Raw genomic sequence first — 24,194 nt, forward strand, 5'->3', positions numbered from 1 at the left:
ATTGGAAATGAATTTTAGGAGAAATGCATTAGGTGGATCATACATCAGAAGTATCAGGTAGCAAAATGTACAATGTTGTCAATTATAGCTTTAAAAAAAGTACAACAGTTTTCTAAAATCCAGTATTTCTTACATCAGCTCTCTTCAAAAGCTAACATTGTGCCTAAAACCAAATTCACAGAGGGTCCTCACACAGAGACTGTAACAGAAGTATGATGTTCCTTGGAAATCTATTTTAACTTGGGGATAGAGTTAAGAAGCCTTGAAAGAATAGATGGTTAACAATGTCCCCAAAGTCCCTGAGGGACATCTAAATGATATCTAAATGATGGACAGCTGAAGGCAGTTTTTGAAGTTACAGATAAAATCAAACCATGGTTGCATTTTCCAATGAAGACCTGAAGTTAAGATATTCTGTGCTATTATTTAATACTTACAGCGAGAACTGCTTGATTGAGACGTCAGAAACAAAAGTGAAAATTCAGATGCCTGGCAGAACACTGCAAAGGTTAAAGTGCACCTTTAGCTATGGCCAAAGCTTGGAATTTGTGCTGCAGTTCAGCATGGACCAAGTTGAGGCCCTAGAGGTCTCAGTCATAAAGCAAAGGCAGGGCACTGAGGTCTACAGTGAAGACCTGTGTTACTTCACAGTTGATCCAAGTTAATAGAAAAGTAAAGACAAACAGTGTGATCCCTGAAGGCTATGATTTGGAAAAGGATGACTGGCAACAAGTACCCTCTCGACTTGTTAGCCTTATCCATTTAAAGGATTTGCCAAATACAGCAACTTTTTCATTAATATACATAATCTTAGTTTACTTCTTAAATTTTTTTTCCCTGATAACTCAGCCAACAGATTCAAATGCTTCCCAAGGCCACACTCAACTCACCATAATGCAACCACATTGCCAAGCACCAGGACGAAGATCTGTGTTGCCGTTGGCAATACTAGAGGGCTCGAGTCACACTTCATAGTGTCCCATTTGCTGCCAACCAATCTCTCTGATGTAGCAGCAGCAGTACGTCTAGGAATAACGTATGAGCAATACGTCTGATAATAATCCCTAACTCAGCAAATGGCACCATTACACATAACCTAGTGCTTCCACTGCTGTATGTACCATTGACTCTTCAACTCTTAGTCATTGGATTCAACCTGCTTTTTTCAAGGTCTCTGACAACATCCACCTGATGAAATTGAACAGTAGCTTCTGTCTCCTCTATTCACCTTCCAGCAGCACTCAGCACAGCTGAGCATCCTTCCTTCCTAAAACAGTCCCCCTTCTGACTGACGCCACATTCCCTGGTGTCTCCCCCAGGTTGCTAGCTAGCTGTTCCTGGGTCCCCTTGCCTCCCCCTTCTCCCTGACTTCTGCATGGCGGCACAGCCCAGAGCTCAGACCTAAACTCACTGTTTTCTTCATTCTACACTCCCTTCCAGTTACCATGGCTGGAGTGAATAACCTCTCCTCTGAACACATGTACATATATATAATCTGATATGTGATATCTCTATTTGAATGTCTAGTAGGAATCTCAGACTCAATATGCCTACATCAACCTTTTATTGTACCCCAAACCCTGCACACAATTTTCTCCCCCTAGAATTCCCTAACTCAGCAAATGGCACCATTATCTATAGTTAGTTGCCCCAGGAAAAAATTTAGGTGGGAGTCTTCTTGACTTCTCCATTCCCACACACCTCACATTACAGATTCCACTAGATCTTCCTAGGAAGCACGCCGACCTGCTCTCTCCTCCCCACCTATCAACCCCTCCTCTAGACACAGCTGCAGTCATTTCTCACCTCAATGATCCTAGCTGCCTCCTGCTGCTCACCCTATTCTTACCTCCCTGCAATCCATTCTTTGCTGAGAGGCCAGAGCCACTCTGTAGTTAAAATAGTCTGATGGCTTCTGCCTCCCTCGCTTTGATCTACACAGCCATACTGGGGCCCTACAGCCTTCTCGGACACCTGTCCTCCTCACTCCTGGTGCCTCAGGTACTTCTCTTTCTTGCAAAGGTGCAGCCTTAGGACCCATGCACTGGCTTTTCTGTGCCAGGTGCATTAAGTAGATTCCATCTAGCACCTTTAGAAAATTAAAGAAAAAATATTAATGTAAAAATTTGAAAACGGTGATCAAACTTTATTCCTAATCATGTCTGTGGTTGCATCTCAGGGTGACTCCACAGTCTTCTCCCACTAAAAAAATCACTTTGACTCTTTCAAACTCCAACATTCGTCATTCTTAGCACTCACAGGCTTGTCCACATCTTTTCAAATGTCCTTCTGGAGGGCAGCACCAAAGCCCTCAATTTTCCAGATGAATCACTTTTTGGTATCTGTCCTCAATCAGGAGATTATGGTCCTGGTGGGAAATGCGCACCTTAGGGTCTTGCCAGGAGCAACAGACAGGGCGATGGAGGATCCAGACCACAGCGCCTGCTCCCCATGCTCCCAGTGGCCATGCTGACACAGCCTGCAGGACCTAGACCACAGCGCCTGCTCCCCATGCTCCCAGTGGCCAGTGGCCATGCTGACACAGCCTGCAGGACCTAGACCACAGCGCCTGCTCCCCGTGCTCCCAGTGGCCATGCTGACACAGCCTGCAGGACCTAGACCACAGCGCCTGCTCTCCGTGCTCCCAGTGGCCATGCTGACACAGCCTGCAGGACCTAGACCACAGCGCCTGCTCCCCGTGCTCCCAGTGGCCATGCTGACACAGCCTGCAGGACCTAGACCACAGCGCCTGCTCTCCGTGCTCCCAGTGGCCATGCTGACACAGCCTGCAGGACCCAGACCACAGCGCCTGCTCCCCGTGCTCCCAGTGGCCATGCTGACACAGCCTGCAGGACCTAGACCACAGCGCCTGCTCCCGGTGCTCCCAGTGGCCAGTGGCCATGCTGACACAGCCTGCAGGACCTAGACCACAGCGCCTGCTCCCCATGCTCCCAGTGGCCAGTGGCCATGCTGACACAGCCTGCAGGACCTAGACCACAGCGCCTGCTCCCCGTGCTCCCAGTGGCCAGTGGCCATGCTGACACAGCCTGCAGGACCTAGACCACAACGCCTGCTCCCCGTGCTCCCAGTGGCCAGTGGCCATGCTGACACAGCCTGCAGGACCCAGACCACAGCGCCTGCTCCCCATGCTCCCAGTGGCCATGCTGACACAGCCTGCAGGACCCAGACCACAGCGCCTGCTCCCCATGCTCCCAGTGGCCATGCTGACACAGCCTGCAGGACCCAGACCACAGCGCCTGCTCCCCATGTTCCCAGTGGCCATGCTGACACAGTCTGCAGGACCCAGACCGCAGCGCCTGCTCCCCATGCTCCCAGTGGCCATGCTGACACAGCCTGCAGGACCTAGACCACAGCGCCTGCTCCCCATGCTCCCAGTGGCCATGCTGACACAGCCTGCAGGACCTAGACCACAGCGCCTGCTCCCCATGCTCCCAGTGGCCAGTGGCCATGCTGACACAGCCTGCAGGACCTAGACCACAGCGCCTGCTCCCCATGCTCCCAGTGGCCATGCTGACACAGCCTGCAGGACCTAGACCACAGCGCCTGCTCCCCGTGCTCCCAGTGGCCAGTGGCCATGCTGACACAGCCTGCAGGACCTAGACCACAGCGCCTGCTCTCCGTGCTCCCAGTGGCCATGCTGACACAGCCTGCAGGACCCAGACCACAGCGCCTGCTCCCCGTGCTCCCAGTGGCCATGCTGACACAGCCTGCAGGACCTAGACCACAGCGCTGCTCCCCATGCTCCCAGTGGCCAGTGGCCATGCTGACACAGCCTGCAGGACCTAGACCACAGCGCCTGCTCCCCATGCTCCCAGTGGCCAGTGGCCATGCTGACACAGCCTGCAGGACCTAGACCACAGCGCCTGCTCCCCGTGCTCCCAGTGGCCAGTGGCCATGCTGACACAGCCTGCAGGACCTAGACCACAACGCCTGCTCCCCGTGCTCCCAGTGGCCAGTGGCCATGCTGACACAGCCTGCAGGACCCAGACCACAGCGCCTGCTCCCCATGCTCCCAGTGGCCATGCTGACACAGCCTGCAGGACCCAGACCACAGCGCCTGCTCCCCATGCTCCCAGTGGCCATGCTGACACAGCCTGCAGGACCCAGACCACAGCGCCTGCTCCCCATGTTCCCAGTGGCCATGCTGACACAGTCTGCAGGACCCAGACCGCAGCGCCTGCTCCCCATGCTCCCAGTGGCCATGCTGACACAGCCTGCAGGACCTAGACCACAGCGCCTGCTCCCCATGCTCCCAGTGGCCATGCTGACACAGCCTGCAGGACCTAGACCACAGCGCCTGCTCCCCATGCTCCCAGTGGCCAGTGGCCATGCTGACACAGCCTGCAGGACCTAGACCACAGCGCCTGCTCCCCATGCTCCCAGTGGCCATGCTGACACAGCCTGCAGGACCTAGACCGCAGCGCCTGCTCCCCATGCTCCCAGTGGCCAGTGGCCATGCTGACACAGCCTGCAGGACCTAGACCACAGCGCCTGCTCCCCATGCTCCCAGTGGCCATGCTGACACAGCCTGCAGGACCTAGACCACAGCGCCTGCTCCCCATGCTCCCAGTGGCCATGCTGACACAGCCTGCAGGACCTAGACCGCAGCGCCTGCTCCCCATGCTCCCAGTGGCCAGTGGCCATGCTGACACAGCCTGCAGGACCCAGACCACAACGCCTGCTCCCCATGCTCCCAGTGGCCAGTGGCCATGCTGACACAGCCTGCAGGACCTAGACCACAGCGCCTGCTCCCCATGCTCCCAGTGGCCAGTGGCCATGCTGACACAGCCTGCAGGAGCCTCTGCAAAGAACGAGCTCCAGCACTGTTCAGGAACCACCTCAAGTGAAAGGAGCAGACAAATTCTGTGTCTATGCCTGGGCAAAACCAGAATCCATTATTTTAATAAGGAAAATGTACAAATTAGGTGTCCCGGAAATAGCTGTTCATAGTCACTGCCTTAAACCAATGCCGTGACAGAGATGTGTTTCTAAGATCCACATTCAAGTCAGACAAACTATTTTTGCCCAGAGTCTCCATCACTAAACTCACTGTTTATTTGCAGTATCCTTCTTGGCTGCAAAAATGATCTGTCAGAATCCAGTGAGACAGTGCATGGGAAAATACTCTGTGAAGTATAAAGTCCTTTACCAAGGTATAATCTGTAGCAGGATGAAAAAGACTTTGAAATCAAATTGTGAAAGTTCAGAGACCCAGGCCTGAGATCCTAGTTAGCTTGCAAGTGCGAGCAATAAATGTCTGCTAGAGAGAACTGAAGGGAACCCTCAGAAACTCAGCGTCAGTGTGACACACCAAGTACAACGTGGCTGAAAATTATTCCTAACATGAGTTATGAAGTTAATCTGCCATCTTAAGGTTAAAAAAAGAATGGTTTTTCAAGATGATCCCTTTTGAATAGACTTGGGAATGCAGGGTGATGAACTAACACCAGTGAAAAGCTGGGATTCCACTTCTGGTTCTACCATGAGTTATAATTTTAGGAGAGCGGCTCAGCATTTCTTTAATGTAAAATGAGAGGCATGAACTGAGTGAACTGCTTGTGTCCTTCTAACAGTTCATTGATTCTATGCTCACCACTGATAAAACCATGTCTCACCTGACTCACGGCTTACTAAGTTCAATGTGGATCACATTATCTCAAGAAAATAGTCACGATGACATCATTTTTGATAAAGAAAACACTAGATTATTTGTTGATAGTTAGTGGCCTTGACATTTTGTTATAAAGCTGATTTAGCTTTTAAGCCCTACACTTGTATTTATAAGTGAATTAGCTTTAAATCTCTATTATCAGATCCTTTTCACAAGCTGCTCAGGACCAAAATCTTAAAATCTGAATACAGGCTGAGTTATTCCTCACTGCGCTGGACAGAGTGACACGGAGTGGTAGCTGGAAAAGGGGAAGACTGGATCATAGGACACTCCGCTTGTATTTTAGCATCCACAAAAGGGCTTCGAGGGAAAGTAGAATTGTGGATAAGTCACAGGAAAATGCAGGAAACACCAAATTAAGTGAGAGTGGGATAAAGAGTATTTAAAGGTTCAAATTGTACTACGCTTGAACAACACATAACAAAACAATGCGAATCTAAAGGGACACTTTGGTCAAATTAATTTCTTTATTTTTCTGTTGTGTTACTTCCTGTCTCCCATAAATAGGAAGCTCGGCAACTCCTGGCATGGTTTTCTATTTCCATGTATCTGCCAGACAATTCGGTCACGAAGGAGGAAAAACATAAATTATTCTCTTTCCTGAAAACAGTAGAGCTAACACTGGAGGTGTGAACTACTGTAAACATGGAAAAATTGCCAATAAACTTCTCAAAAACATTAAGTCAAAATTCAAACTGAATTTTGTTATAAAATCGTCACAGTTTCTGATATGACTAGCTGGGCCACATACAACCATCTAATTCTGAAGCACTGCTACAACTCTCCTTTACAAGAAATTTCCAGAGAATACCACACAAACCCTGAAATAAAAACATGCTCAGTAATGTTTTTCTTGGAGGCAAGTTTATACTGCTAGCCAAAGAGAATATTTTAAGAATCCCCCAATTGCATTGGAGACAGGGTTAGAAGGAGGAGGACGAGAGAGAGCGAGAGTGCCAGAGAGAGAGAGAGATTCCTTGTACACAAAGTCAGTGTATATAATATATGATATAGATACTTCAAATCTTGACCCTAAAAGAAATTGGAACGGTGAAGTTTATATCTGAAGTTATATACAAGACATAGATAAATATTAAATTGGGTGCTAAGCTTTAAACATTATGTAGAATGGCTTTGTAAATGGTGGTGGCAACTATCCTCTCTCAAATTTCTTATGTTTATACTATTGAATTTAGTTAAAAGTTAAAGGAGAGGGCCATGCAAAAAGCAGCAGTCATCTTTGTCTTCTTGAAGACTGAGATGAACAGAGAAAGTGACTCAGCTTGTTTCTAAAGTTTCTGAGGGTACAAGTCAGGAGCAACCTATGAACATCAATACAATATAAATATCTGTTTGTGTGATTTATATATGTGTGATATATTATACCTGACAGCCCTCATGGTTACCTTGTAATCACACAAACAGATATTACACCTGAAGTCATAGGCCATCTAGGCCTTCGCAATCTCCCAAGAGTTGATACTATTCACAAATAGCAACATCATCAATAAGGCAAGGGCAATACAGACACACATTTGTGACCTTTTGCCATGAACAAGGGGAAAAAAGGTAGCACAGAGGGCAAAGAGCAATTTAGGGAAAGTTGAGGTTTTAAATTATTTTCTTTTTTTTTAAGATAGAAGAGCTGGGATGAAGCTTCAGTGCTAATAGAAGTATAGGGACAGAGGGAGCAGTTGAAAGTACGGGAGCCTGTAAACTTCAGCACACAGAAGGAGAGGAAACCTAGTTCTGAAACCAGGACACTAGCCTGGTCCTACCAGTGCCCAAATATCTCCATTTGGGAAGCACAGTAGATATGTAAGATATACTTTTTTTTTTCTTTTTTTTTTTGAGACAGAGTCTCACTCTGTCGCCCAGGCTGGAGTGCAGTGGTGTGATCTTGGCTCACTGCGAGCTCCCTCTGAGTTCAAGCGATTCTCCTGCCTCAGCCTCCCGAGTAGCTGGGATTACAGGTGGCTGCCACCGTGCCCGGTTAACTTTTGTATTTTTAGTAGAGACAGAGTTTCACCATCTTGGCCAGGCTGGTCTTGAACTGCTGGACCTCGTGATCCACCCACTTCGGCCTCCCAAAGTGCTGGGAATACAGGCGTGAGCCACTGTACCTGGCCTAGATGTACTTTTTAATTTAAATTTACAAATAATAAAATTTACTCGTGTGTGCATATGTGTGTACAGTTCTCTGTGTTTTAATACATGCATAGATTCTGTAACCATTGCCACTAACGACACAGCACAATTCCAGTGCCCCAAAGATGTGACAGCTGCTATTGCTCTGCAGAGGCAGATGCTACTCCCACCTTAACGTGTGGCAACCACTCATCTGTTCTCCTTCCCTACAGTATGGCCTTGTCTAGAATGACAAAGAAATGGCCTTATACAGTACGTGGCCTTCTGAGATCAGCTATTCCACTTGGCGTGATGCCCCCGAGAGTCATGCAAGCTGCTGCACCTATCACCATTCCTTCCGATTCCTGAGTTACACTCCACAGCATGGATGGTCCAGCTGGTTGATCCATTCACCCACTGGAGGGACAGCTGTACTGTTTCCAGGTCCACTTGATGATAAGTAAAGCTGCCACAAACATTCACGTACAGACTCTGTGTGAACACAAGCTTTCATTTCTCCGAGGCAAATATCTGGGAGTGGGACTGCTGAGTGGACATTTAGCTTTCTGTGAAACTGCCAAACTGTTTCTCAGACTGGCTGGACCACTTCCCACTCGCACTAGCAGCCGTTCCAGCTGCGCTGGCTCCTTGCTAGAGTGGGACTGTTATTTTTTATTTTAGCCATTTTAATGGATATGTAGTGGATCTCACCATATTTCTGAAGTGAGCAATAATGATGAGAATCTTTTTAGATGCTTATTTGCCATCTGTGTGTCCTCAGTAAAATGTCTATACAAGTCTTTTATTTGCCAGTTTTTGTTTGGGCTGTTTGTTTTCTTATTGTTCAGTATTGACAGTTCTTTACATATTCCGGACATAAATCTTTTGTCAGATATAAGATTTGCAAATGTTTTCTTCTGATCTCTCCATAATATCTTTCACAGAGTAAAGCTTTCAATTTTGATGAAATCTAATTTATCAATGTTTTCTGTCATTGATCATGCTTTTGGTGTATCTAAGAACTCTTTGCCTATACCAAGATCATTTTTCTTGTTTGTTTACTTATAGAAGTTTTATACCTTTACATTTAGTCTATGATCCATTGGATGTAATTTTTTTGGCCCATGTAAGGTACAGAATGAGGTTCTCCCTTCCTTCTTTCTATCCTCTCCTCTCTTCTTTCCTTTCCTTTTCTTTTCTTTTTTGAGACAGGGTGTCTCTCTGTCACTCAGGCTGAAGTGCAGTGGCATAGTATTGGCTCATTGCAACCTCCACCTCACCGGTTCAAGTGATTCTTGTGCCTCAGCCTCCTGAGTAGCTGGGATTACAGGCAGGTGCCACCACGCCCAGCTGTTTTTTTTATTTTTGGTAGAGACGGGTTTTCACCATGTTGACCAGGCTGGTCTGCAATTCCTGACCTCAGGTGATCCACCCAAAATGTTGGGAAGGTTCCTTTTCTTGCTTGTGTATGTCCAACTGCTCCAACACCACTTGTTGAAAAGACTGAATTTCTCCACTGAATTGCCTTCATGACTTTGTCAAAACCCATGGGATATATTTTTGGGGTCTATTTCTGGATTCTCTATCTGTCCTGTGTGTCTACCAATACCACACTGCCTTGAGGACCACAGCTTGAAGGGATGCCCCAAAACCAGGTAGTGCCAGTCCTCCTCCTTGTTATTTTCTTACTAAATTGTTTTGGCTATTCTGGCTCCTTAACGTCTCCACAGAAATTTTAGAACCAGCTTGTCTGTATCTTGAAAGATTCTGCTGAGATTTTGAATGGAATGTGTCAAATCTATAGATCATTTTGGGGAGGAGTGACATGTTCACTGTACTATGTCTTCCACTCCATGAACATTGTATGTCTTTTAATATACTCAGTTCTTTGATCTTTAAAATCAGCATTTTGTAGTTTTCAGCATACAGATCCTACACTTATTAGCTTTATACTGAAGTTTCAATGGAATTCTTGCATCTGGATGACTTGCTCAAGTCAGTTGTCAGCTCTAATTGCTGTTTTGTAGATTGCTTGTGACTATCTACATACAAAATTGTGTGGTTTATAAATAGAGATAGCTTTATTTCTTCCTTTCTAACCCATATGCCTTTTATTACCTTTTCTTGTCTGATTGCCTTGTACCTCATTCATTCACTTATGTGTCTGAGTGCCCCAGGTTCTTCCCTCCAGGCAAGGAGTCTAGACTAAAGATCAGAAGTTTATTAAATAATGTGTTTTAATGCCCACCTTTCTCATATCAAGTAATCCCAGAAGAGATACAATAACCTAAAATTTCACCCAGTTCTGTTTCTGTGTATGATTAGTTGGGGAGTACTGGCAGGACACTGAGCAGAGACATGCAGACAACCAGGGAGCAGGTCTCTATCCATGTCGACAGCAAAGGCAGTACATTCTCAACGTCTGACCTCTATGGACTGCTCAAAGTCCCAAAAGAATAAGTTGGGTAAAGAATCCTGTACAGATGCATATCTTTAGAAATAACATTTTTTCCTCCAAAACCTGAGGAAAGGGGAGTAGTCAGATGAAGATACAGAGACAATTTGAATTGGAGAGAAAGAAAACACAGAACTCATTCACTGATGCTAGAGTTATTAAATAGACAGTAGTCCACCCTATCCAAAGGGGGTACAGTTCATGGCCCCCTGGGGGATGCCTAAAACTGTGGATAGTTCTGAGCCCTACGTATACTATGTATGATTTTTTTTCTTTCTTCACAATTTCACAGGTCAAAGAGTCATTTTTTCCCATAGATCTTAGCTACGTCAGCATACCATTTTTCTTTCTTTATTAAGTGGACAACGTTCACCTTTTCACTTAAAGAAAGCACCTTGGAGCACCTCTTTGGCATATCAAAGTTGGTAGCATCAATATTCTTGTGCTTGGGGAACATTATTAGGTCAAATAAGGGCTCCTTGAAGACAAACACTGCAAAACCACGAGATTCTATCTGATAACCAAGAGGCTACTAAGCAAGGGGAAGCAGCACCTACTCCATGGACAGGCTGGAATGAAGGATGATTCACATCCCAGGGAGAATGGAGCAGGATGACCTGAGATTTCTTCATGCTACTCAGAAAAGCATGCATTTAAAGACTGATAAATTGTTCTTTTCTGGAATTTCCCATTTAATATTTTTGGGCTATGGTATCTGAAACCACAGAAAGCAAAACCCTGGATGAGGGGGGGACTACTGTCTTTCATCCAAATAAACATAAAGCAGTACTAGTATATAATTAGGTAAGGTGATCCCCAATTGCCACCAATGCAAATCAGTAGTGCTTACTTTCGGAATTTCAGCGTTTCCACTTCACAATTAGAAGCACTAATCTCTTTAAACTCTGTCACAGTATGGAAAAAAGACCACGGCCATTCTTGAAAATACATGTGTAGCTTTTGCATGTTATAATTCTACTGGTTTAAATGAACACAGTATGAGTATGAATAGAATACATTCTTGGGAGAGGAGGAGGAAAGACGGATCCCACAGATGCAAAATGGTAACACAAGTAACAGATGATGCTACTGTCATCAGAAAGCAATGCTTTGGAGCAACCTTAGGTTGAGGATCAAAGTAAAAATAGAACTAATAACAGATCATTTCAATTGTTATGAATAATGAAAATAATTATGTATTTTTTAAAACTATCTTTAATGTATAGAAATAAGGGCAAATAATGTTACAGATAGATATACATAGGATAAAACCTATCCAAATGGGATTGAAAGAACATACTTCATCCTAAGTAAATCCATCTGTACAAACAATCGCTGAACTATTTTGGCTCTGCAAACCACCACCACCACAGGTCGTAGTATTTCTTGGTCACACATAGAGGAAAGCTCTTTGACTGTGAGAACGTGCATTCTGCGTTTCTTTCAGCGTCTTTCTAATCTTGCCTCTGATTTATCTTAGAGGCTACTCACTTCCTGCTCTCTACCCTCCCCGTCCTCCTGCTGCCCCAGGACTTGGCACTGGTTGAAGGGCAGCAGCCCAAAGGAGACCAACAGGAGGAAAGACGGGTGTTCCCAGCTCACAGTAAAGTGTGCAGATCCACAAGGGTACACGCCGGCCTGAGTGCTGATGTCAGCACCTCAGGGTGACCCACTCTATCAAAATGCCTTGTTTTAAAATATGCAGTTCACACACAGGGCTTACCCAATCATAAGAGAGAACCCAGCAGCCACGCGCGATTCCCAGCAGCACATTCAGGGTGCGAAGTGGCTTCCCGGAAAGCACGTGAGTTGTGGTCTCACAGACGTCTGGTGCAATTGAAAAGCCTTTCAATTTATCCACAACCTGGATGACGACATTCTGCTTTCTGTCAAATCGGGGGGAAAATGAACAAAATGAATGAGTTTCTTGCACATGAACATCAAGGCAGTTACACTCAATATTAGTAATAATAAAACTAGAAAGCCAACATTTTAAACTGATTTTGGTTATGGTGCTTATGTCTTAACTGACTTACAATCAATGGTTTGGAACCTGGGGAAATAAACTTCAGATCTCAATTGTATTTTAATGGCTGAGAAGACAAGTCCACAAGTTGTCAATGGCTTCCCACAGTGGCTGGGCCGGGTAGGGACAGAGCCAGCATCAGAAACCAGGCCCCTGGCTGGGCGCGGTGGCTCTCGTCTATAATCCTGGCACTTTGGGAGGCCGAGATGGGTGGACCACGAGGTCAGGAGTTCAAGATCAGCCTAGCCAACATGGTGAAACCCCGTCTCTACTAAAAGCTACAAAAACTAACCAGGCATGGTGGCACACACCTGTGGTTCTAACTACTCAGGAGGCTGAGGCAGAAGAATCACTTGAACCCGGGAGGTGGAGGTTGCAGTGAGCCGTAATCATGTCACTGCACTCCAGCCTGGGTGACAGGGCGAGACTCCACCTCAAAAAAAAAAAAAAAAAAAGGAAACCAGGCCCCTGACATCAGACCAACACTCTTCTCACCGGGGCAACAATTTGTTTATCAGGCCAATTTGAATCTGTCTGTGCATGCACAGAACCAAGATCCTCACTTATTTTATTTTGAAAACGTAACATTTATTGAGTATCAACACACAGTTTTTCTACTAAAAGGGGAAAAATGACCCTTTTTATTAAATCATCAGATTAAATCTGGGACCTATTTGTCACAAAGCTCATGACCATTACCGCTTCTCTCCTGCTCTATCATTCCCTTAATACTTAAAGTATCCTTTAAAAAAAAAATTCTTTCCATCCAACTTCCTTACCAAACAACCCTCAGTTCTTTCCTCCTTTTTATAATAACCTTTCTATGCCTTTAGTTCTGACATTGGTTTTCTCTCTCTCCCAGAAAATTTAAAAAATCTCCAATGAAGGGCTTTCTAAGCCACACTGTGATATACACAATAACACAGTGAAACTCCGTCTCTACTAAAAATACAAAAAAATTAGCCAGGCGTGGTGGTGGGCACATGTAGTTCCAGCTACTCGGGAGGCTGAGGCAGGAGAATGGCGGGAACCCGGGAAGCGAAGCTTGCAGTGAGCCGAGATTGCGCCACTGCACTCTAGCCTGGGCGACAGAGCGAGACTCCGTCTCAAAAAATAATAATAATAATAATAAACATCTCTCCTCTCCAAAAATTATATTACAAAGAGGAAGACGTTATTGTCTATGCTTATACAAACTAACACTCTTCCTTCCAAATGATGGTGTTCCTTAGTTTTATTTTATTGTTTTGAGACAGGGTCTTGCTCTGTTGCCCAGGCTGGAGTGCAGTGCCACAATCATGGCTCACTGCACTGTTGATCTCCTGGGCTCCAGTGATCCTCCTGCTTTATCCTCCCAAGTAGTTGCGACTATAGGCAACTCACCACCAAGTCTGGCTAACTTCTGCATTTTTTTGTAGACACAAGGTTTTGCTGTTACCCAGGCTGGTCTTGAACTCCTAGTCTCAAGCAACATGCCCACCTGGGCCCCTCAAATCATGCCCCTGGGATTATAGGCGTAAACCAATGCACCCAGCCTTCTTAGTTTTATCTCTAGTGATCTTAGGTATGTCCATTTCAAGACCTGTTTCTTTATCTGTAAAATGAAAGGGCTGAATTATATAATGCTTTTAAATTCTTAGAGATCCTTAGGGTAGAAAAGATGTGTGAGTCAAGATCTGGGCCTCATCACCACTTCAACCCAAGAATCTGTGCTTGAGTCAAGAAAAATAATTAAATTTGGAAAAAAATAAACGCAAAACTGATAAAAGAAAACAAAAACAAAAAAATCCTCTAAACCAGACACTCCCTAGAACTCCATCCTGAGGCTGGCAGCTACTTGCTGGATGTGCCAATAAGTAACGAGTGTCTCTGCAAGGCACAGCTAATCCACATAAAGTCAGAATGTCCAGGTCTTGTTCTTAACTATCACAAGAAGTCTATGTGGAGAAAAAAAGAGTAATACATGAAAATGGTCTAAATGAAAAGTTTTATTTTTAAATATTGAATGAGAAAAGAACTAGTTAACTAGTATTTTTTTTTTTTTGGAAAAATACAAAGACTTTAAAAAATATTACACATATATTCAATATTCACTTCTGTATTAGACTATTTAGAATGTTCAATATATTTCATAATATATTTACAAAAATTTTGAGTGACCCCCTTTTTCACTATGTAATGTATGGTATTTGATGATCAATCCTTTTATTTTTAAGCCACAGGCAGGAAAAGGATCCCACTACTGAAAATGTTCTAAACGTGCCCCTCTCTGCAGCATATTTTTCACTGAAATGTTCCAATGCTTTGATGGATGTCTTAAAACCTTAAAACCTATGATTGATATCAAAAACATGGTTTTCCCCTTTAAACAGGAATTCAAAAATCTGTTGCAAAGAATATAGGACTGTATTTTTGTTGGATGTTCTTTGTTGTGTTAAATGTTTAAGGGAGATGATAAGAGCATGCCAACAAGCTATTAACCCTTCCACAAAATGCACAGACAGCAACTTTCATACTGCTGTGGAAAGCTTTCTGCTGCAGTATTGCTTTAAGACTTTTAAGGGAAATGTTTTGGTCAACGATGTTCCACTTCTTGAACATTCATGAAGCTATTTGGTATCAAGCAAGCAAAAGAACATCAAAATGAGCACACACCTCTTAATGCTGCCTAAACAACCTCAGAGTTTTCGAGGCTAAATCGCTCACATTTGGTACATGTTTAATTTTCAGTGACCTTCTAACTCAGATATTACTTTTATAAAGTAAAAGTGATACAGGAACAGATTGATAAATTGCCTAAAGGCACCCAGAATTACAGTATATGAGAGAAAAGGTTAACATTTTACATTGAACAGAAATCAGAACAAGTACTTACTCAGATGGCATGCTTGTCATGACTAATGTTCTTGTTGGCTAGAGATTTCAAACAAGAAGGAACAAAAAACAGTCAAAAACATAAAAAATATTTTTCCCACAGAAATAAACTTTAATAAGTTTTTTGAAAAGTTACATCACTTAAAAATAAATATTTAAGCATATATCAAAGAAAAAAAACTTTATATTCCTGGAAAAAACAGCCCAACTGATAGAAACTCAGATACTATCCCAAAAGCAATCCAAAATAATTCAGGCACGAGGTACAAGAGCAAAAAAAAATATTTCCCCCAGTAATCTGTTCCACCAGTTAGTCAGCAGACCTCCAAGTGTGTCAACGTTTTTACACACTTCAATGTGAGAAAGGGCAAGAAGGGGCATTTTTGTAGACTCATCAGCCACTTTTCTCAAGACTTCTAGGCAACCTCATTCTCATTTCAGACACATGTGCACAGTAATGCTTGTGCTTCTGTTGCACCTGTCAAGCAAATCCCCCACACACAGAAGCATGGATAATGGAACTTATTTCTTGTGTTGACATCTGCTATTAACTGGAATTGAAAAAAAAATTTAAATAAAATGTTTAATTTTTTTTGCTTATCTAAGAAATGCACACTGAATTGCATAATGTAAACGCTATAGAAATATATAATCAGAAATACAAATTTCCTGTAATTCCACCAGCTAGAAATGACTATTGTTTAACAATTTGGTAGTACATTCAGCCAAATGTTCACTCTATAGGAGTGTGTGTATATGTATATGCATGCATATACATATATAAACAAAAATGAATTAAAATTATTCACATACGTTTGTAATTCACATGAAATACTTCAAATGTAACCAACTGTGTAGTATAACCAATTGTCTTGAAAAGTCAATGTGAAGTAAATGAGAAGGAACAAAAGGCATCTGAAGGACCCCAGGGTTGACGAAAATGACAGATATGAAGGGGTTTGTATATTACATATTTGGGGAAGGACTGCTGGTTTATACAGATCTTGTCTCTGTTGGGTGAAAGACAACAGAATCTGATTTGCTAGTATTTTTCGTTTGTCTACTTTTCTACTTTGGTTTCAAAACAATTAAGAATTTCATGCTATCAGGAAGTAGACATCTGAATAAAATTTTATATTTCTGCTTTGATGTTTGGCCCATGACTGAATTTTTTTTCTTTTTCTTTCTTTTTTTTTTTTGAGATGGAATTTTGCTCTCATTGCTCAGGCTGGAGTGCAATGGTGCAGTCTCGGCTCACTGCAACCTCCATCTCCCGGGTTCAAGCAATTCTCCTGCCTCAGTCTCCCAAGTAGCTGGGATCACAGGCACCCACTACCACATTCAGCTAATTTTTGTTAGTAGAGACAGGGTTCCACCATGTTGGCCAGGCTGGTGTCAAACTCCTGACCTCAGGTGATCCACCCACCTTGGCCTCCCAAAGTGCTGGGATTACAGGCATGAGCCACCGTGCCTGGCCTGAAATTTTAGAATTGAGGCTTATAAATTATCGGTGTCTGTTTGTATGTCTGTTTTGTATTGCAGAAATGCCACTGTAGTGAATACCTACAATTTTATATAACTTGGCATCTATTTTGAACATAAGTTTAACTTTCTCATACCAGAAACAGGGCTTAGTTTTCCTCGACAGCTTCCACCTGCCACCCCCAGTCCTCAATGTGGTTGATCCAGGATCTGCCTTATATACCTCCTCTTTCTGGTGATGACCTCTCTAAGAGACAGTCTACTTGGCCGGCCCTGCCGACCCCACACCCCTACATGGACTGTGGAGTATGCCACAGTGACCACCTCTCAGTTGCTGCGTGATCCTGAAACTCAAGACTGCCTGTTTTAAACTCACCAACTAAAACTCCCTGCAGGAAACCTGCTTGGACAATGCCCTGGCCCCCAGTAAAGGTGTTGGCCCATGGGTCCCACTCTCTCTTGCTCTATGCCTGACACTTCATTCTTTCTTCTTGTGACCTGGGGATAGAACACTGCCATCCCAACTCATGGCGCCCTCCCTCTCTAGGATCTGGAAGTAATAAATCTTGGAACTTATTTCCTATCTTGGTGGTGTGTTGAATTTGCACATTCCATCTGAAGAACCAGGGGCTCTCCCAGGCTGCCTGGGTTTTCCCCGGGATGCTGGGGAAGAACACAAGGGCAGGCTCTGAGCACCAGAGCGATAGTCAGGCAGTCATAAACTGAAGAGGGGTCAGAAAAGAGCCACAAGGGCGTCTGCCAGGATAAGCACATTTCCCATGTGAGGAATGCCTGATACCGGGCCAGACAGCAAGGCATCAGGCTGTCCACCAGGTAAAAGGAGTGCCCGTGAAGGGCACCCAAGTAAACACTTGTGCCCTGCTCCCCAGCATTTTCTGTTAGGGCAGAGTCATTAGCTGCTCTGGTACTGGAAGCCCAGTGTGGCAGAGGAGCTTTCAAAGCAGCTATTGTCTCCCATCCTGGGATAACCATCACGAGACGGTCTCACCAAATGAGAATATGATCGCTCTTAAGGATGTTCTGTTCTGACTGGCTTAGAAATAGAGAGTCACCTATAAATTGAATATTTCTAAAATTCCCATAAATTAAGGAAATTGAACTTCCAATAATACTTTCAATAAACTAAAAAAAGTATTTCTATAGAAACGTAAATGTTTTAAGAATTCAAGTTCACATATTTAGGTAAATCTTTGGCAAATGAGACTAGGTGAATATTTGGGGTTTAATAAAAATAGTCATGTCTTCTATGAGTTGTCAGCATTAAGTATTATTATTATTATTTTTTAAGATGGGGTCTCTCCCTATGTTGCCCCGGCTGGTCTGAAATTCCTGGCCTCAGCAGTCCTCCCATCTCGGCCTCCCAAAGTGCTAGGGTTATAGGCATGAGCCACTGTGCCCAGCCAGATTACACATTGTTACTCTACTTGGGCATGTTCTTACAAAAGCTATACAGATTTACTGATCAAATAAGTGAATGTTACTCCTACTTAAGGTTTAAGACTATGAAAAAAATTTAAATTTGTGCTTAACCAAATTGAATCATTAATCTCACAAACTTTTTTCAACAATAATTTTAAAAATTATTTCTTTATTTACTTTTGAGAGACAGGGTCTTGCTCTGTCGCCCTCAGGGGAGTGCAGTGGTGCATTTTTTTTTCCAGAGATAGCAAGGTGAACCCATTGCATATTAAAATCTTAGTAATACTATGAAATTAGTTTTGACCCCTCAGACTCCCTGAGTTCAATCCTAAAGTCTCAGTTTGCTCCAACTTTGTGATAGAAACGTGTCATAGAAATCCAGGTACACCAGGGGTTGGTAAAACCACATATCAAAATCAGAATCAGGATTGAAATACATTAATGTGGATGATTTAGCTCGAGAAGAGCAATTGTACGATGGCTATGATGAAGAGTATGATTGTCCCGTTTTAGATGAAGACAGAGTAGCTGATGAGTGAGATAACCAAATGAGAGAATGTGGAGTTATCATTGATTACCACGGTTGTGACATCTTCCCTGACTGCTGGTTTCATACAGTTTTTGTGCTGAGAACAGATGCCAACGTACTGTACGAAAGACTTGAAACAAAGGGTTATAATGAGAAGAAACTAAAAGACAATATTCAGTGTGAGATTTTCCAAGTTCTTTATGAAGAAGCCACGGCATCCTACAAGGAAGAAGTCGTGCATCAGCTGCCCAGCAATAAACCAGAAGAGCTAGAAAATAATGTAGATCAGATCTGAAAATGGATTGAGCAGCAGATCAAAGATCATAATTCTTGACTTATAAGACTAGCTACTTTACAATCACTTGCTGATATATCTCTGCTGACATCATAGAAATTGTTAAAGTATCAGGAACACTACATTAAAATCGTGTTGCAGGACTAGCAGGTGGATAGTATAAAGGTTTATGCCTGTGTTTCTTTTTCTCCATGTGAAAGCTAAACATTTGAAATACAAAAAATATAGCATTATTAAGGATTGAGACAAAACTGCCATTTCAATGCTTAAATTGCTCAAGAATAAATAAATCTGAAGAAACAGGTGGATATCTTTTAAGTTTATCACAGAAAAAATGCAGATGATCTCTTAAAATAAAGACTAAAGATTTTTTAAAAAGAGAAAAGTTTGCTCAATATTGATGAGCCCGTTTCTTTGATTTACTGTTTACCACATTCACCTAAAAAAAGGGCTTATTCTTTTTTCTGTACAACTGGCTTAGAATCCAAAGATTCTGTGTTTTATGAGAATAATCTTCTTTGGTTTATATTGACTTTATTATGCCCTTGAGTATTCAAGAAATTTTGTCTCTTAGGAAAGAGCTAAGGTTCTTTACAACCACGTTACCTCTGTGTTTACTTTCAAAATCTTTTACAGTCACTTTGATGAAATAAGTAGTCAAATATTGTTTCTAAGTTACATGAGCCTATTGGAATCAGGTATTCAAAATTTCTTGATAATTTTTGATATTTTGCCTTCCCCAAATCAAATCCTAAATGATATATTTTGTACTTCAAACTGTCTGAGGCCGGGCATGGTGGCTTATCCCTGTAATTCCAGCACTGTGGGAGGCCAAGGTGGGTGGATCACCTGAGGTCAGGAGTTTGAGACCAGCCTGGCCAACATGGCAAAACCCCCTCTCTACTAAAAATACAAAAATTAGCCGGGCGTGGTGGCAGGCACCTGTAATCCCAGCTGCTTGGGAGGCTGGAGCAGGAGAATGGCTTGAAACCCAGGAGGCAGAGGTTGCAGTGAGCTGAGATCGGGCCACTGCACTCCAGCCTGGGCGACAGAGTGAGACTCCATCTCAAAAACACAAAACAAAACAAAAAACTATCTGAGATTCTCCAGACATATCTGGAAAATAACAAGTATTTGTGCTTTTACTTTAATAAAAGACAGATGCTCAAAATAATTAAGAGATCCATTTGATCTGTTACTATTGATAAGTTATATGGGGACAAGTTGTCAAATCAAAAAAGATACTTAGCCAGCCCTAGGTTAAATATATGTTATTAACATATAGGTGTTTATGTCCCCTCCAAACTAACCCTCTTTATGTGACATTCTTGGTTTATTCTAATTATATGCTTGGCATATTCACTGTATGTTATGTCTTGGGACTATTTTGTTATATCTGAAGATTTTTTCTGTAAAGATTATATTCTTCCATTTTTATAAATTAGATGTAACATCCACTGTTCTTTTTTTTTTTTTTTTTTTGAGACGGAGTCTTGCTCTGTCGCCCAGGCTGGAGTGCAGTGGCCAGATCTCAGCTCACTGCAAGCTCCGCCTCCCGGGTTCACGCCATTCTCCTGCCTCAGCCTCCCGAGTAGCTGGCACTACAGGCGCCTGCCACCTCGCCTGGCTAGTTTTTTGTATTTTTGTTAGTAGAGATGGGGTTTCACCGTGTTAGCCAGGATGGTCTCGATCTCCTGACCTCATGATCCGCCCGTCTCGGCCTCCCAAAGTGCTGGGATTACAGGCTTGAGCCACCGCGCCTGGCCCACTGTTCTTTTAAAATAAGGTCAATTATGGTGTTTCCAGATGCTGTATCTAGAACTTTTTTGGGTTGACTCCATTTTGCATACCATAACTAACTTTACTTATCAGTTGCCAATACTCTTGTAATGAACTCTCGATAAATTTAGTTTTGAAAATTATCAGTAATAATATGATAACCACAGCCATTTCTTTTGTCACCTACAGATTTCTATTTTTCTCTGACACTTCCCTGATCAGCATCTGCAATCAGCTATAGGCCAGAGTGACTTACCTTCGACCAAGAGGGGGCTGTTTTAGAGCCCTGTGGAGAAGAACCATGCTGGGTACTTTTGGGTACAGGCTTCTTATGGCATTGTCTAAATAATGCTGAGACCCCACCAGGGGAAGAGGATTTCTATAACTCTCATTGAGAAGCAGAGGGATTCACGAGACTAACCCAAGATCAAGTGGAACAAAAATGAATGACTAGGCCCAGATGAACTACTGAAGGAGGACTGTGGCTTTTGTTTGCAGTATTGTTGCTATTTTAATGCTCTATATTCTGGATACATAAGGGACCCTTTCTCTTCTCTCTCTATCTGTATCTTATAACAATTCAGTCGACTGTGCTTTTACAAACAGAAAGGAAACATTTGGAAATGGTATCTTACTATCCCTGCCTGATCCCTCCAGAATTGTGAAACTGTGATTGAGTATCCTTCTTTTCAGGGCAATATAATTATTTGCATAGATTAAAAACAATCCATCTTCCTAGTTACCAGGACATAACTGAAAACAGTGGCTATGCAACCACGGCCTTTGCTGGAATGTCATATTTAAGAGTGATATTCACTTACTCAGAAATAACCAGTCACCTAAGTCCTCAGGTTGATTTTATGGCACCAACACTTACAAAGCCCTCTTGGGGAAACAAGCCTGGTACCTTTCTTACGGTGTTCTCAGCCTTACAGGTGAGTAAGGAAGGTCAGTTTATGGTAGGCCCAAGATCCACTGAGTATGTTGGGCACCCCAAAACAAAAAAGGCATTCCCCCAAATTTATAGGCACTGCAAGTGAAATCTGAAAAAAAAGACCTGCGATACTTAAACTGTAGCAGCCTCCATTGTAAGGAGATTCAGAGAAAGAATAAGACGATTCACTTTGGAATGGTATGAGCAAAGAAGGACTTTCCTAATTGCTATTTGGATGGAAGAAAAGATACCACTTGGTTTATATTCATCTTAGAGCAGCAACACTACCTTTCTCCTTCAGTTTGAGACAACACTCCTTCAGTTTAACAACCGTCTCTACATTTTCTACTCAAGCTTATAATGGTGGAATAATATAGCAACCACAAAGTGAAGGTATTGCCTCTGATTCTTGTGGCATGGCCACTGGCAGGGCACGGGTTGGAGGCCCACAAGTTTATGCATATTCATGAGTTACTCATGGGTTTACTTGCATTCATGAAACACGAGAGCCAGTAAAAGCATAAAGCATATATCTTAGCATTTTAGTTAAAAGAATGAGGATCTCAGAGCCGGGCATGGTGGCTCACATCTGTAATCCCAGAACTTTGGGAGGCCAAGGCAGGCGAATCACTTGAGGTCAGGAGTTTGAGACCAGCCTGGCCAACATGGTGAAACCCCGTCTCTACTAAAAACACAAAAATTAGCGGGGTGTGGTGGCAGGCACCTGTAAACCCAGCTACTCGGGAGGCTGAGGTAGGAGAATCGCTTGAACCCGGGAGGCGGAAGTTGCAGTGAGCGGAGATCGAGCCACTGCACTCCAGCCTGGGCGACAGAGCGAGACTTTGTCTCACAAAAAAAATAATAAAAAACCCAAAGTATGAGGATCTCAGAAATGGAAAAACAAGTACAAAATTCTATTATATGGACAGCTCCAGGAAGCTGAAACCTTTATCTTATTATTAGCAATATGTTAATATGAGATATTACTCTTCCATTCTTCTGGACACATCTCACAAATTTAAGTATGTCAAGGTATCTACTACAGAATGCCTACTACAAAGAAGAAAAACAACGCTTTTCTGTTTTTAACATTGTTACTCAATGACAAAAAAGCATGCGGGATTCTTTTCCTTAACAGGAAAAGCACACAGTTAGGCGCATCCCAAAGGCAATCAGAGCAAACGTGAAAAAGGTGGTCACATGAAATAATCCACTGACCAGTAAGAAACAATAACCAACATGAAACACTAACTACAGAAAAGAATTTTCTGAAAGTTCTAAAGGAATAGAGATGAGAGAGCGGGGAGAGAGAGAGAAAAAGTATTGAATGGGTGATTATTTGGGAAACAGTCGAGCTGATTTTGTTTTAGTAAGAACAGAGGTAGGTCAAGTTAAACAGATATACTCATTTTATTAGTGATAAATAGAAACATTTTAAAAATAAAACATTCTTTGAAATCTTTTGGGTTTAGGTATCAGCTCTTTGGTAAACAGTGAAATTAATTTTCCTTAAGAATAAGTAAAATAAGGAGATAATCCACATATTCACAAAGATTATTAACCTTGTTCACGACCAGTATAAGCCCATCTAAATATATACAGTACTATCAGAATCATACATTTACATAAATTTTGACTATAGAGGAAATTTTAAAAAATAAAATCTAATATGAAAAAAGATAAATTCTGGAAAAATGTCTTCAAATCCCACCTGAGGATATTATATGACCTAGATCCCTGGCAGCTACATCATGTAAAGCACCTTCAGAAAGACTCAGTCTGTGGACTCAAGAGACTCCAGATCTTTAAATGAGTAGCTTATTAAATATAATAATAAGCTATAACATTAAATATAATAATGTTGATATCCCCCATTTTTAATTTTATACATTCTGTGATCTAAAGATGGGTTCAATGTAAAAAATTGAGACTAAAATCTTTAACTTTCTTTTTTGTGTGCTTATTTTTGAGAAAGGGTCTCACTCTTGCCCAGGCTGGAGTGCAGTAGTACAATCATGGCCCAGAGCAGCCTCGAATTCCTGGGCTCAGGCCTCCCTAATAGCTGGGACCACAGGTGGCCACCATCATGTCCAAATAATACTTTAAAAACTTATTTTTAGTAAAGATGAGGTCTCACTTCTTTGCCCAAGCTGGTCTTGAACTCCTGACCTCAAGTGATCCTCCTGCCTCAGCCTCTCAAATTGCTGGGATTACAAGCATAAGCCACTGTGCTCAGCCTTTACTTTCTTATAGTAACAATTTCATAATTTCATTGTCCTTCCTTATATATTTTTCCCCTTATGTGGACTGTTTTTTACTCAAATTCAGAGACTTTTAATATTCAGGTTGCTTTGTTTTTCTAAAAACTATAATACCTTTTCTGAACAGTCTCAAATAATACAATAATAGTGATCCATACAGCATCAGTATCAGTTTTCAATACTTACTATCTTAAATATTTTTTCTAATTTTCATAGCAAAAAAAAAAAAAAGTACCTCCAAGTAGTTCATCGTTAGTGTCTAAAGTGTTCAAACAATATATCTGCACCACCTCAATTAAA

At 42.6% G+C, this 24,194-nt stretch overlaps 1 protein-coding gene and 1 pseudogene across 2 annotated transcripts in view; one reads left to right on the plus strand and one right to left on the minus strand.

The window, feature by feature from the left end:
- Window positions 1-24,194, minus strand: part of MCPH1 (microcephalin 1) — a 246,982-nt gene that overhangs the window by 158,526 nt on the left and 64,262 nt on the right. For both annotated transcript variants that reach the window (XM_033177581.1, XM_033177588.1), the window contains exons 10-11: window positions 15,176-15,213; window positions 11,998-12,160 (exon numbers count right to left, since the gene is read on the minus strand). In XM_033177581.1, the coding sequence (XP_033033472.1) occupies window positions 11,998-12,160; window positions 15,176-15,213 (201 nt within the window). The remainder of the gene's footprint in view (window positions 1-11,997; window positions 12,161-15,175; window positions 15,214-24,194) is intronic.
- Window positions 16,115-18,959, plus strand: LOC117064036 (annotated as a pseudogene).

Source organism: Trachypithecus francoisi, unplaced genomic scaffold (genome assembly GCF_009764315.1).
Source record: "Trachypithecus francoisi isolate TF-2019V2 unplaced genomic scaffold, Tfra_2.0 Contig01558, whole genome shotgun sequence".
Classification (NCBI taxonomy): domain Eukaryota; kingdom Metazoa; phylum Chordata; class Mammalia; order Primates; family Cercopithecidae; genus Trachypithecus; species Trachypithecus francoisi.